The 12,721-nt window shown below is 36.2% G+C and overlaps 1 protein-coding gene across 2 annotated transcripts in view; it reads left to right on the plus strand.

Annotated features, from left to right (window-relative positions):
* LOC128018759 (A disintegrin and metalloproteinase with thrombospondin motifs 10) overlaps window positions 1-12,721 on the plus strand; it is a 58,785-nt gene that overhangs the window by 11,679 nt on the left and 34,385 nt on the right. For both annotated transcript variants that reach the window (XM_052604502.1, XM_052604503.1), the window contains exons 6-12: window positions 689-772; window positions 2,936-3,081; window positions 3,587-3,630; window positions 4,458-4,563; window positions 6,909-7,055; window positions 7,921-8,062; window positions 9,949-10,056. In XM_052604502.1, coding sequence (XP_052460462.1) covers window positions 689-772; window positions 2,936-3,081; window positions 3,587-3,630; window positions 4,458-4,563; window positions 6,909-7,055; window positions 7,921-8,062; window positions 9,949-10,056 — 777 coding nt within the window. The remainder of the gene's footprint in view (window positions 1-688; window positions 773-2,935; window positions 3,082-3,586; window positions 3,631-4,457; window positions 4,564-6,908; window positions 7,056-7,920; window positions 8,063-9,948; window positions 10,057-12,721) is intronic.

Genomic DNA, 12,721 nt, shown 5'->3' on the forward strand with positions numbered 1-12,721 from the left:
ACAAAAATGAAAATCTTGTCACTTCTCATGTCTTTTGGAAACTTATATCACTTTCTTTACATATAGAGATATTTTTAGCAGAATGTCCAAGCAGCTCTTTTCCATACAATGAATGTGAAAGATTCAAGAAAATTTTCACAACATTTTAGATTTTGATCTGTTCCTTAAAGCTATCATATGCATTCAGCATGTAAGTTAAATTATGTTTTTGGTGCTTATTTGGGATTTGACTGCCCCTGGTTTCCAGTTGCTGTCTTTTTTATGGAAGAAAGCTGTTTGGACATTGTGCTAAACTTGAGAGCCTTACAAATACCTAAGATGAACAGTCTGCAATGTCTCACAGACTGAGTGAACCTTTAGAGGATGTTTGACCCATTCAGGTCATTTGTATTGTCTCAGAGAATAATGATTTAATGAAAACCAAGTAACTGTCTTCTGTCACCCTGAAGATCCATATTTCTCTCTCCAATTTATTATCTCCATGGGCATTGTGGCATTGTTAAACCTGTGGAATGTGTTTAATGAAGGGATTACCTCACCTCGCGGCCCCACTGCAGCAGTTAGCACTGGTTTTATAGTAGACTGTAAACTGTCCATCTTTACAGTAAACAGCAGGATTAGAAAAGTCTAAAAACAGACAACTGGCTCATTTTTAAGACTGGTTTTTTCTTGTTTCCCTGGAGGTCAGGTTGCCAAACTGTTCCAGGATTCTAGCCTGGGGAATGCAGTGAACATCGTTGTGACGAGGCTTATTCTACTGATGGAAGACCAGGTACTATTACTGAAGTACAATAGCCTAGGGGTCTGTAACATATATAACATTTATATTACATTTGCCTGATCACATTATTTGTGCGCTTTAAATTCCAATCACATATTACATTCAAATAGGGACATTTTATGTGAACATAGAAATACGACAGCATGTTTCTGTTTCTGGTGCAGCAGTGGGTTATGTGAGATATAAACACTTCTGCATCATTTGGGAAAATTATAAACAATGGTTTAAGATGCATTGTGAATTCAGCACTCTGGCTCTACTTTATTTTAAAGTGATGGTTGATTACAATTTTTTTACTTTTTATAACGCTCAAAGTTCAATGCAAAGGGATATATTTTCTTTCAAAGATATTGATGTTTAAGGACTACAAAAAAAAAAGCTTGTAGGGACTAAAACAAGCTTCTTTGTGGGTTTGTGATATTACTAACCCTATGCTTACATAAACTCTGCCTACGGAAACATGCAACTACCCGTAATGGTAGTAATAATCACAACACACTGGGCCAGCTAACCAATAAGAGCCCATTTTGGAGGGGCTTCATGGAACCAGGAACTCAACAGACTGTTTTGACAAGAATGGAAACAGCGGTGTAGTAGAATGAAGGTAAAATATGTGAAAATAATGTGTTTTTTAAACCGATGCATAAGCACTTGTTACACTGCACCCCATAAACACAATCAAGCCTTCGAAAAATGCTGATCAACCACCCCTTTTAATATAAAATTTACAAATATATAATTTTCAAGTTTTGACAAGGATTTAGGATAGAAATACACAATTGTTAAAAAGTTTGGTGTCAGTATGTTTTATTATTATTATTATTCAGCAAGATGTGTTAAATTGAACAAAAATGACAGTAAAGACTTTTAGATTGTTAGACAAGAGTTCTAATTTAAATATACTTCTCCGTGGGATCTCTGGAATATGCTGACCTAAAACAGGCTTCTACAGATGACGCAGGGCAGGGAAAGGACAGGAGTGGGGTTTTGCGGTGTATTTAGTGACACATTAATGATCTCAAATCGCAGACCGCTAAAAATAAATCCTCTGTAATTTGTTCCGCATAATGTCATTTGACAAATGATGGGAGACCGGTCATTAGGAGCAGTTTTAGCCGTGTTGAGATAACTACCGCGTGGTATGCTGAGGTTTCTTGGAACCAAACATGGTTCGTTTCCAGATGAGAACACCCCGTCACCCCCTAAAGTAGAGGAAACCTGGAAATTTAGGATTCTGAGCACCGGATTGTGGGATGATACTATTATTGTCACGTGTATGTTCCTGTTTTCCCTATGTGATCATTCCTGTTCCTGTCTTAATTGTTTCCAGTGTGTTCCAGGTGTGTCTAGTCATTATCCTAGTTTCCCTGTGTATTTAAGTTTGCGTCTGTGCAGTTTGTCTTTGTCTAGAATTGAATGCCACCCCCTGTCCTAAGTGTGAGTTTCTGTCAAATAAAATACATTTTCTTGTTAATCCTGTTAATATATATATATTTTTAAAAAAAAATATTTGTTATATAATCACATTAGACTGCAGGTACTCAGACTCGGGATGCCCGAATCACAACGCATATGTAAGCAAGCTGCGTAAAATGCTATCTGTACAGACTGCCGTATTTACTTTCATATGAAAAACGTCCTCCTGGTGAATGTCTTGAGAGGAGAAATTCCAATGCAAATTTCACATCATGTTCATGTTTGTTGAACGTTTAATACTAAATGTGCTGCATTTACTGTTATAAAGCTGCTTGATTCATGTATTGATACACAACATTTGGACCGTCTTTCATTGCTAATTTTCATTCTCATTTCACCTTAAGGTGTAGACACTAAATGTGAGCCATATGATTACTGTACCAATGGCAAATGGAAGTGTTCTATATAACTTTTTGAAAACAATCATTACTTATGCAGTTTTGTTTTGCACTAATTGAAATATTTCAGCTTGAAAGAACCAGCATATTGTCAGCTGTTAAATAGAAGTCCAGTATCAGCCTAGTTGGGAAAAATGTTTAGGGCCTTACTGTACTACAAATACATATGAGCATGTATATACATTTATCTAATCAAATTATACACAAAGAGTACGATGTATATGCAATAAATCTGATCCAAGTTTATCTGATCCAAATGTTTCCTTTCCTCTCTTGCCAGCCCACACTAGAGGTAAACCATCATGCAGGGAAGTCTTTAGACAGTTTCTGCAAGTGGCAAAAGTCCATCCTCCACCGGAACGGACATGGGAATGCCATCCCTGACAATGGAATCGCTCACCATGACACAGCAGTCCTCATCACCAGGTCAGCATATTTTAGTATATGCTTTTAAAACTTTTTCCACACACACACATCTGTCTAATATTTTTTAGCACTCTATTGGTTCTACAAGGCAACAGGTCATGATTTTAAAATGGCTGTAATGTATTTGAAGTGTGTGCTTGGAAGAACAAGCGATTTATGGTAAATCATGCTATTGCTTTAATCTACACAATGAGGAGTTAGGTTGAATTTATGTGCTTTAGAATTGAGTGAGAGAGATAACATGAAGTATGAGAGAGAAATAGAGAGTGAGAAAGAAAGAGAAATTGTGGGAAGTGTTGAGTCTTTATATTGGAGGCTTGCATCAGAGGGTATGTCTGCTGAATGCATCAAGCATTTGCTTACATTGTCTTCCCTATTTTATCATGACAGTGTCTCACAGTTCAAGTATCTGTGTGTATGTGTTCTGTGGAAACCCAAGCAGTTTATTCATCCAAAAACAAACAAAAAAATAAACATCATAAATATTTCTCTGGTGTGTTTTCAGGTATGATATCTGCATCTACAAGAACAAACCATGTGGAACACTTGGTAAGACATCAATCATTCCATTTAACCAATCCATTCTGTTGTCCAATCCATCCATCTATCCATTTAACCAATCCATTCAGTTGTCCAATCCATCCATCCTATCATTTCATCCATTCTACCAATCTATCCAATCTGTCCATCCTACCAATCAATCCATTAGTTCTACAAATCCATCAATTCTACCAGTCTATCCAATCCATCCGTCCATCCTGTCCATCCATCCTACCAATCCATTAAATCATCCATAATTAATTGACTTATCTGTCTGCATATATTAAGTATTTTCTTTTCATTGATGAAATCTCATTTCTTCTCTGTTCATAACAAAGCTAATCGAACGTTTATTGGTACTGTATTCAATTCTAATTTTGATTCGTTTGTAGAGACTAATTAATTAATTAACTAATCAGCTGTACTGCAGTCGGATTTGCATATATGTATATTTGCATAACCACCTTATTTTTCATTGTGGATGGAAGCTATTTCCTGTGAATATGTGGAACTTCCAATCAATTAGCCGCTACAGGCAAACAACTATAAGAATAAACAGTACAGGAAATTGTAAAACAATTTGTGCAATAAAATATGTTTGTAATTGGTTTAAAAATATGATAATATGATAACAAATACAAGTTTGCAATATCAATCAACATACAATTTACTCTTTTTGTAGAGATTAAATAACTGAAAGCGGATGACAGAGTAAGCCAAGTTAAAAAGACCTGGGCCACTCTTTTACATAAAAAATATGGTGGATAGTATTGTGGCATATATGTCTGTGTTTGTGTCCATGTCACTGTGCTCTTGTGCACACCTGTCCGTATCAGGATTGGCACCTGTTGGTGGTATGTGTGAGCCAGAGAGAAGCTGTAGCATCAATGAAGACATTGGTCTGGCCACTGCTTTCACCATTGCACATGAAATAGGACACACGTGAGTCTCTTCCAATTCCTCAACTTCCTTACATATTATGTTCCTTTGTTCCTGCCTGTCTTTTGGCCTGCATTTTGATGATTGATGTTGTTTACTTTGGGTCAAGAGTAGTGGTCGACCGATATATCGCCAAGGCCGGTTTATCGGCCGATATTTGCTGTTTTTCATATATCAGCATTAGTCAATAGGCTTTTCTGCTTGGCCGATGTTAATGTGTTTTATTTTGACGGTACACCAGACTTTTATTTTGATGACGCTGAGAGTGGCAGCGCCTATTATTATTATTATTATTATATTAATAATTTGTAAGGATAAGGTTGAAGTTTGTGGATTTTTATGCTTGGGGGAGAAGGAGGGAATTAGGTGAATTCTGTGAACCTGTCGTCTGATCCACACTCCGGCTGAGCGCACACAGTTCTTTCCCTCGTTTACCTATCGTTGTTAAAAATGATGTCTAATAATCAGATAGAATGGTTACACAAAGGAATTCATGTTTACAAAAAGTATTATATCAAGTGCTTCTATGGTATATTATTAGGAATAGAAAGGCAAAGATTATAATACTTTCTCATTTGCCGTCAGCATTAAGCAAATAAACATTTATATAATTTAAACAAATCTCTGAATGGCTAATGAACATTTAGTTTCAGAAACCTTGCAATTTAGTCAAATCCAGCTGTGAGATCTTGTTAAGTGTGCATTTTTATCACGTGTTCTCTGTGTGACACTCGATCATTGAATGGATGTGATTTGAATGTTTTAAACTTTAAACTAGTAATTTCAAATTATGCTGTGCTTTACGCATTTGCCGACTGTCATATTCATGTAACTTTCACTGTGTTCTGTATTTAAAATGAGTGTTACCCTGGCTTAATTTGAAAAATATGATTCCTAATGCACACAAAATTCTCAGAATACTGAGTGCCCTGTTGGTTACAATGTTTACTTTCTTTTTAATTATATTTGTAATAAATATATATGTATTTGTGAAAAATACTTTGTCATCTACAGTATATGTATGAGTTAAGTATAAGTATGTTTATTTTACACATTTATTTTTTAATCCATTGTCAAATTATTTAAAATTTCTAAAATATTAATAAAATACGGTAATAATTATTATATCGGCCCCCTTGCTTTCCAATATATCAATATCAGCTGTCAAAAAAACTATATTGGTCGACCACTAGTCAAGAGGGAACTGCAGGGGGGTTGTGAATTAATTAAAAGCTAATTCATTAAATGATAACCATGTAAAATGAAAATAAATATAAAAATGTAAAATAAAATGAAATGCTTACTAAAAAAGATTCAATATTTAGTTTTTTACCTGCATCTAACGTGACCAGTAAACAAAGTAAGAGAATTGTGAACATGCAAATGTTTTGTTGAATTATTGAAATATTAACTTAAAATCTCAGAAGGCATTAAGTATTTTTAGTTCAAAGGGGTTCGGCTGACAAAAAAAGTTTAGGAAACCCTGATGTACCTAAACTCTGACAAAATTATGTAATTATATAGTATATTCCAAAATGTTCATATTCCAAAACCTTTTGAAGCTCTACTATAAGCCAGCATTACATCAGCTCTCTGAAATTCCAGTTTTGCCTACTTGAGTAATCATCATCTCAACTCTGACCCTTGACATCTGACCTCTACTCTGAGTGGCCTACCAAAACAAACTTGGGTTAAATTCAAGGATGAACCCTAAAGTCTCTGGAGCCATTTAAATACAAATAATGCTCATTATCAACAACTACACTAATATTTTCTGTCAGTCTTGTGAAAATTATATCTTGCCCACTGCTCAAGGTGTGTGTTCACAGTATGTGTGTGTGTACACTTGGATGGGATAAATGCAGAGCACAAATTCTGAGTATGGGAAACCATACTTGGCTACACGTCACTTTCACTTTAATCTGAATTTATGGGCATGCCTGTTTGATATCACACTTTAGAATACTTCCCTAAAAGGCAGTTGTGTTGTAATTTCTGTTGATTTGGTAGTTGAAAAGCATTTTTCCCTCATCATGGTACAGATCTGAGCGCTGTTTGTGATGGGTCATTCAGCACATTGCTGCCTTGGCTATGCTCATGGGCCTCGGAGCTGTTTTCATAGGTGGTGAAGTCATTAGTGGTCTGGTCCTCAAGGTTCATCCAGGTACCTTTGAACTGATGGCCATATGACGCTGCACACTGGGGTTGTCTAGACAAGGGGGCCTATGTTTAACTGTGTATAGGATTGCATAGGTTTGTGAGAGGTGCTGATTGGTTTGGCATTCTGTAACCAGGACCATGGGATTCCATTTTATAATTCCATAAAATCATTAATCTCTCTCTTTCAGGTTTGGGATGAATCATGATGGTGTTGGCAATGCATGTGGGGTGCGCAGTCAGGAGACTGCTAAACTCATGGCTGCCCACATCACCATGAAGACTAACCCCTTCGTCTGGTCTGTCTGCAGCCGCGATTACATCACCAGCTTCCTCGAGTGCGTCTGCTGCCTCAGTCTGAGAATCTGTATTTTCATTGACCATAAAATGTTGACCATAACATTAATGAATTTTAGTAATATAAATTTCCAAAGGATTGGATCATAAAAATGATTATTGTGAATGTATGTTTAAACTCATACAACATGATCATCTGAGTTTGTGTTTAGGAGGAATTTGTTACATTAGGTGGTTAATAATGATAGACCAATAGGCAGGCTAGTTAATATTTGGCCATTTTAAACTATAACTGAAATCTTCTGACAGCTAGTTTGCCATTTTTTGTTTTAAAATACTTTAATGAATATTTATTGTACATTTTAATCAAATTGTATTTCTTTTCATTTTAAATATTGTTTATTCTCAAATACTACAGTAAAGACTTTTTGTGTTGTTACAAAAAAAATCTATTTCAAATATGTGTGGTTTTATTTTGATAAACATTAATATTTAACTGTTAATATTTAACTAATTATTATTTATTATTACTGTTAATATTTTACTAATTATTATATTATGATTTAACTAATAATAATAATATGTTTCTTGAGCGCCAAATCAGCATGTTCTGAAGGATCGTGTCACACTGAAGACTGGAGTAATGGCTGCTGAAAATTCATCTTTGCTATCACAGGAATAAATAAAACTTTGAACTATATTATAATATTATCAAATTAGTCTGTGGCACTTTTTTTACGTAAATTTCTTACTATGTGATTAAAACCATTAAGGCCATTTCACAACACACTGATCCAAAAAAAAAGAAAAAAAATGTTAGAATTCAGTGTTTGTTGGCATCAGGGCAGCATACACTTCAATCACTTCTCACACACCCGTTATGTTTTCTTTCTGATTGTTTCTTAGCTCTGGCATGGGTTCCTGTCTGAACAATGTTCCCCCCAAGCAGGATTTTGTTTACCCCACCACAGCCCCTGGTCAAGCCTATGATGCAGATGAGCAGTGCCGCTTTCAGTATGGAGTGAAGTCTCGTCAGTGTAAATACGGGGTACTTGCATCATTCAGTGTAATCGACAACAGTTCTTCAACCAAGAAAGAAAATTCTGTCATCATCATCATCTATTAAAAATGCAGATGAGCATGATTTTTGACAATGGTACCATGAAAATACCATGTTTTTTTCTGATCAATCTTTCAAATGTTTGGGGTCACCTTCTCATTCAAAGAGTCTTCTTTATTTTCATGACTATGAAAATTGTAGATTCACACTGAAGGCATCAAAACTATGAATTAACACATGTGGATTATATACATAACAAAAAAGTGTGAAACAACTGAAAATATGTCATATTCTAGGTTCTCCAAAGTAGCCACCTTTTGCTTTGATTACTGCTTTGCACACTCTTGGCATTCTCTTGATGAGCTTCAAGAGGTCGTCACCTGAAATGGTCTTCCAACAGTCTTGAAGGAGTTCCCCGAGAGATACTTAGCACTTGTTGGCCTTTTTGCCTTCTGTCTGCGGTCCAGCTCACCCCTAAACCATCTCGATTGGGTTCAGGTCCAGTGACTGTGGAGGCGCAGCACCCCATCACTCTCCTTCTTGGTCAAATAGCCCTTGATGCCTTCAGTGTGACTCTACAATTTTCATAGTCATGAAAATAAAGAAAACTCTTTGAATGAGAAGGTGTGTCCAAACTTTTGGTCTATACTATATATATATATATATATATATATATATATATATATATATATATATAATTTATTCATTTTTTCTGTAAAATTATATTTTACTTTTTAAAACATCTCATTTAGAAGTATATAACCGTCCTACAGTAAGACATCTATGCTCAAGTAGAGTCTTTGCACAGATGAATTATGGGTTATGGTCCTATCCAGGTTGCATTTATACCCACTGTAAATCATTTAGCGCACTCTTTATCTCTGTCTCTGTCTCTCTGTAAATCTTCACCAGATGGTCGTTCTACCTTTCGCTGGCTGTAATAATCCATCTTTTTGCTCCCCTTAAGACTTCAGACACTGGCATTCTGCCACTTTTGTCCAAAACCACTTTTGGTCAAAAGTTTGCTTCTCTTTGGTTTGCGGCTCTATTTTCTGCCAACCAAGCTTGAACCTTACACCTCCACAGACCTACAATGGAGCTCAGAGCTCAGTCTGTATAGTGTGCTATGTCTGCTCTCGTTGAGTAAAGCTTTAGGTATCGACTGCTTTATTGGATACCGGAGCAGGAAAAGTTATTAGGTATGAAGTGTAGTGTGTTCCTTACATTTGTGGGGACATCTGATCTACATCCGAAACAAAAAGAGTACCATTGTATAGCTACAACATGCTTAAAATGCTCAGAACACCTTAGCATCCACATCAGAAGACGTTGTTTGTTGAAGAAATTTACAATTTCTGCTCATTCCATACATTTCTTCAGTCTCATGACTGTTTCTCAAGGTCTGTTTTTTCCTAGGGTGACCATACGTGCTATTTTTACAGGACATGTCCTGGACAGGATTTCTATATTGCCTAAAATATCCAAGTTTTGCCTGTAGGCGCTGCACAGACTGATTGGTGTATGACATCATAGAGCAGATCTTATTCTTTCGAATCGCTCTCACGGTACTTTGATGTAAAGCACCGATCGATCTGCGCAGCGCTGCTTCAAGTCTAACGAACGAACACATCTACTGTAATCTGTACCGCTCTCTGCAGATCCCACCTTCACACTCGCCATGATCGGTCGATTATGTACAATGTCTGTAAGTTATTGGTCAAGCTAACTTTCCATCATTACCTCAGTCAGTAAAAAACAGGAAACAAAGCAAAATCCTGGGCAGGACGTGTCCCGTAAAAATGGCGCGTATGGCCACCCTAGTGTTGTCCGCATTATCTTTAGTTTTGTTTAGTGGGTTGTGTGTGTGTGCTCAGGAAGTGTGCAGTGAGCTTTGGTGCATGAGTAAAGGGAATCGCTGCATCACCAGTAGTATCCCAGCAGCCGAGGGCACCATCTGTCAGACCAGCACCATCGAAAAAGGGGTAAGCACAAGGATTTCTGAGAACATGCTTTAGTTTTAAGGGAGGTATGGAAGACCGAAATTTAGGTTTTCTCTTCAGATGAAAGTGTTTTTGTTTGACGCTCAATAAGAAAAAAAAAGAAACTATAAATAAAATGTCCGACAGATTAACAAAATTCTTGGCCAGGGTCCGACTGGAGCCCGTGTCTTTTTCCCTCTCTCGCTTCCACATTGCACAAGCTGCTGTTGCAGCCAGTAAAATAGTTTTAATGTCAAATTGGTTATATATTTTTTCGTTTCTTTATTAAATTCATTGAGAAATACGTTTGGAACATTTCTTGTTTGTTCAATTCAAATTTTTATTTTTTTTATTAATTAATAACAGACATCGGCAGTTAATCACGTTTTATTTAATTCAGTTTGATTATTAGTCTTCTCAAGTAACACGACTTTTCTAAAATAAAATCTATGATATAAAACACTTCAAACATATTTCAATGTTTAACCTAAAAAAATGAGCGCTCCCCTTGCGGCCGTGCGCCCTCGGTCCGCACTTCTGCTGACTCTGAGCCCGAACCTGGGCGAGCTCCGCAGAGTAGCCTAGTATGAAGCTGCAGACTCGGAGCCTGCTGCATCTACAGTCCCGCACCCAGAGTCCCGCATTCTCTGACCCCTTGCAACCAGATCTCACGGCAATTCGTGCATATTTTAGCAGGTGGCTAATTTATACGACCACACTCGTTTAGACAAATCATATAAAATCGTGCGAGTGAGGTCATACAAACTATTAGCCACCTCGTAAAAAACGTACGCTTTGCTTTGTTACCTTTTAATAAACAAAGTAGTATCAGCTTTAAAATTGTTTAAAAAATCATAAAGAAATACATGAGAAAGACACACTTTTGAATAGTAATGCATATTGCAACACAACACTTCTATTTTGAATAAACACTGTTCTTTTGAACTCGTTATTTATCAATAAATGCTGAAATCACAGCCCCCCCCCCCAAAAAAAAATTAAGCAGCATAACTGTTTTCAACATTAATTATAAATCAGCATAAGAATGATTTCTGAAACATAAAACTTTTATTTTAAATTGTAATAATATTTCACAGAGTTATTTTTGGTAAGAAACTTACTGATCCCCAAATTTTGGTCCGCCCCAATGTTCAAGACATGATTAGGGCCTTGATCCAAAAATTTGTGCGAAGAATGGAAGCTAAAGCGTGCTTTGCAGTACATTTTATGCTCCATTCTGCACTATCACTTGCATTTTTTTCCTAATAACAGTAGAAGCAACTTAATGTTGTCATTTTTGCTCATAAAGTAAAGTGTAATACACCATGTAAAGGACTTACTTTTATTTGTGTGCAATCATAATATCAACAAAACGTTGTACTTTTGTAAAATGAAGAAAACAAACAGGATTCGCTTTTTTTCCATCTCGGGCTTGAACAGGAGTGCTTCACAAAAATGAACCAAAACTTGCCTCACAGACATGATAAATATATCTATAGAAAGCTTTCAATTACTACTTTAATACGAAATAATTCAAAGTGAAAACAAAATCTCTTTCATTATGTAATCCATAAAGATGCATTTCTCTCTAAAGTAGCTTCCATTGAGGAGATGGTGAATCATGACTGTCAGCTTCATCTTTGAAGCAAAAAGAAATTCAGAAAACACTAGATTGTTAAAAAGTATAATTCAAATATCTCCTTGCCATTTCCATCAGACACATTCATGGTAAGTACTTTTGCTGGGGCTTTGCGGGAAGCTTTAGCCTATTATGTGCACTTAAATGCAAAATAGGCTAGTCTAAATATTAAAAGCTTATTATGGTTTAAAATTTAAGTAATTAATCTCTGGTCAGGGGCGGCCGTAATTTAAAGCCAGTCCTCCATTTTTTCTATACCCTAACTCTTCCAGCTGCGCCAAAGGCACACTCGCTGCTGCTGCTGGAGGGAAAAATAAACACAGTGCAAGCCGGTTTTGACAGTCGTGGTAGCATGGTCTCATGTTGTATCCACCAGCATGGCAAATCTTTTTCGTCACCATAATTGACAGATGTCTAAAATAAAAGAAAAACAAATAAAAATATAGCTGCAAGCAGCGATGGCGGGCTCAAGCCGTCAGTGCAACGCCACCCCGGTGGCATCGGGAAAACTGTGCCCAGCGGGCATAAGCATTTACAGTAACCCTCTGGCAATCAAATTCTAAGGGATATGGCAGTTAAAGGGTTAATCCGACCCGTCTAGACTTTGAAATCACATACACAGAACAATATATATAACTTTAGTAACACTTTATTTTAATATATATATAAATGTATAAGGTGTACATTGTAGCTGACACCTAAATTAACACATTAAAATTGTTTTATGATTGAATTTACATATGACTTACAGTTTGTTTTAATAAATATCAAACAATCAATTTAATGGTGCATTATAGCTGTCACCTAGATGAACAATTACAGTTGTTTTTATGACTGTAAGTCATTCTCTTCAAATGCTACTGACGTTAGAAAATTGTATAACAATATCACATGTAACTTAAGAGACGGTCCCTAAATTTGAGACTCTCGAATGTCCAATGTCAAGCCAACTTTATGCCTGTTTTTGTTTTGTTTTTTACTTTATTTTTCTTTTCTCTGTGCCGGATTGCTGATGACTTTTACCCGGGC

This window comes from Carassius gibelio, chromosome A8 (assembly GCF_023724105.1).
Source record: "Carassius gibelio isolate Cgi1373 ecotype wild population from Czech Republic chromosome A8, carGib1.2-hapl.c, whole genome shotgun sequence".
In the NCBI taxonomy this organism is placed as follows: domain Eukaryota; kingdom Metazoa; phylum Chordata; class Actinopteri; order Cypriniformes; family Cyprinidae; genus Carassius; species Carassius gibelio.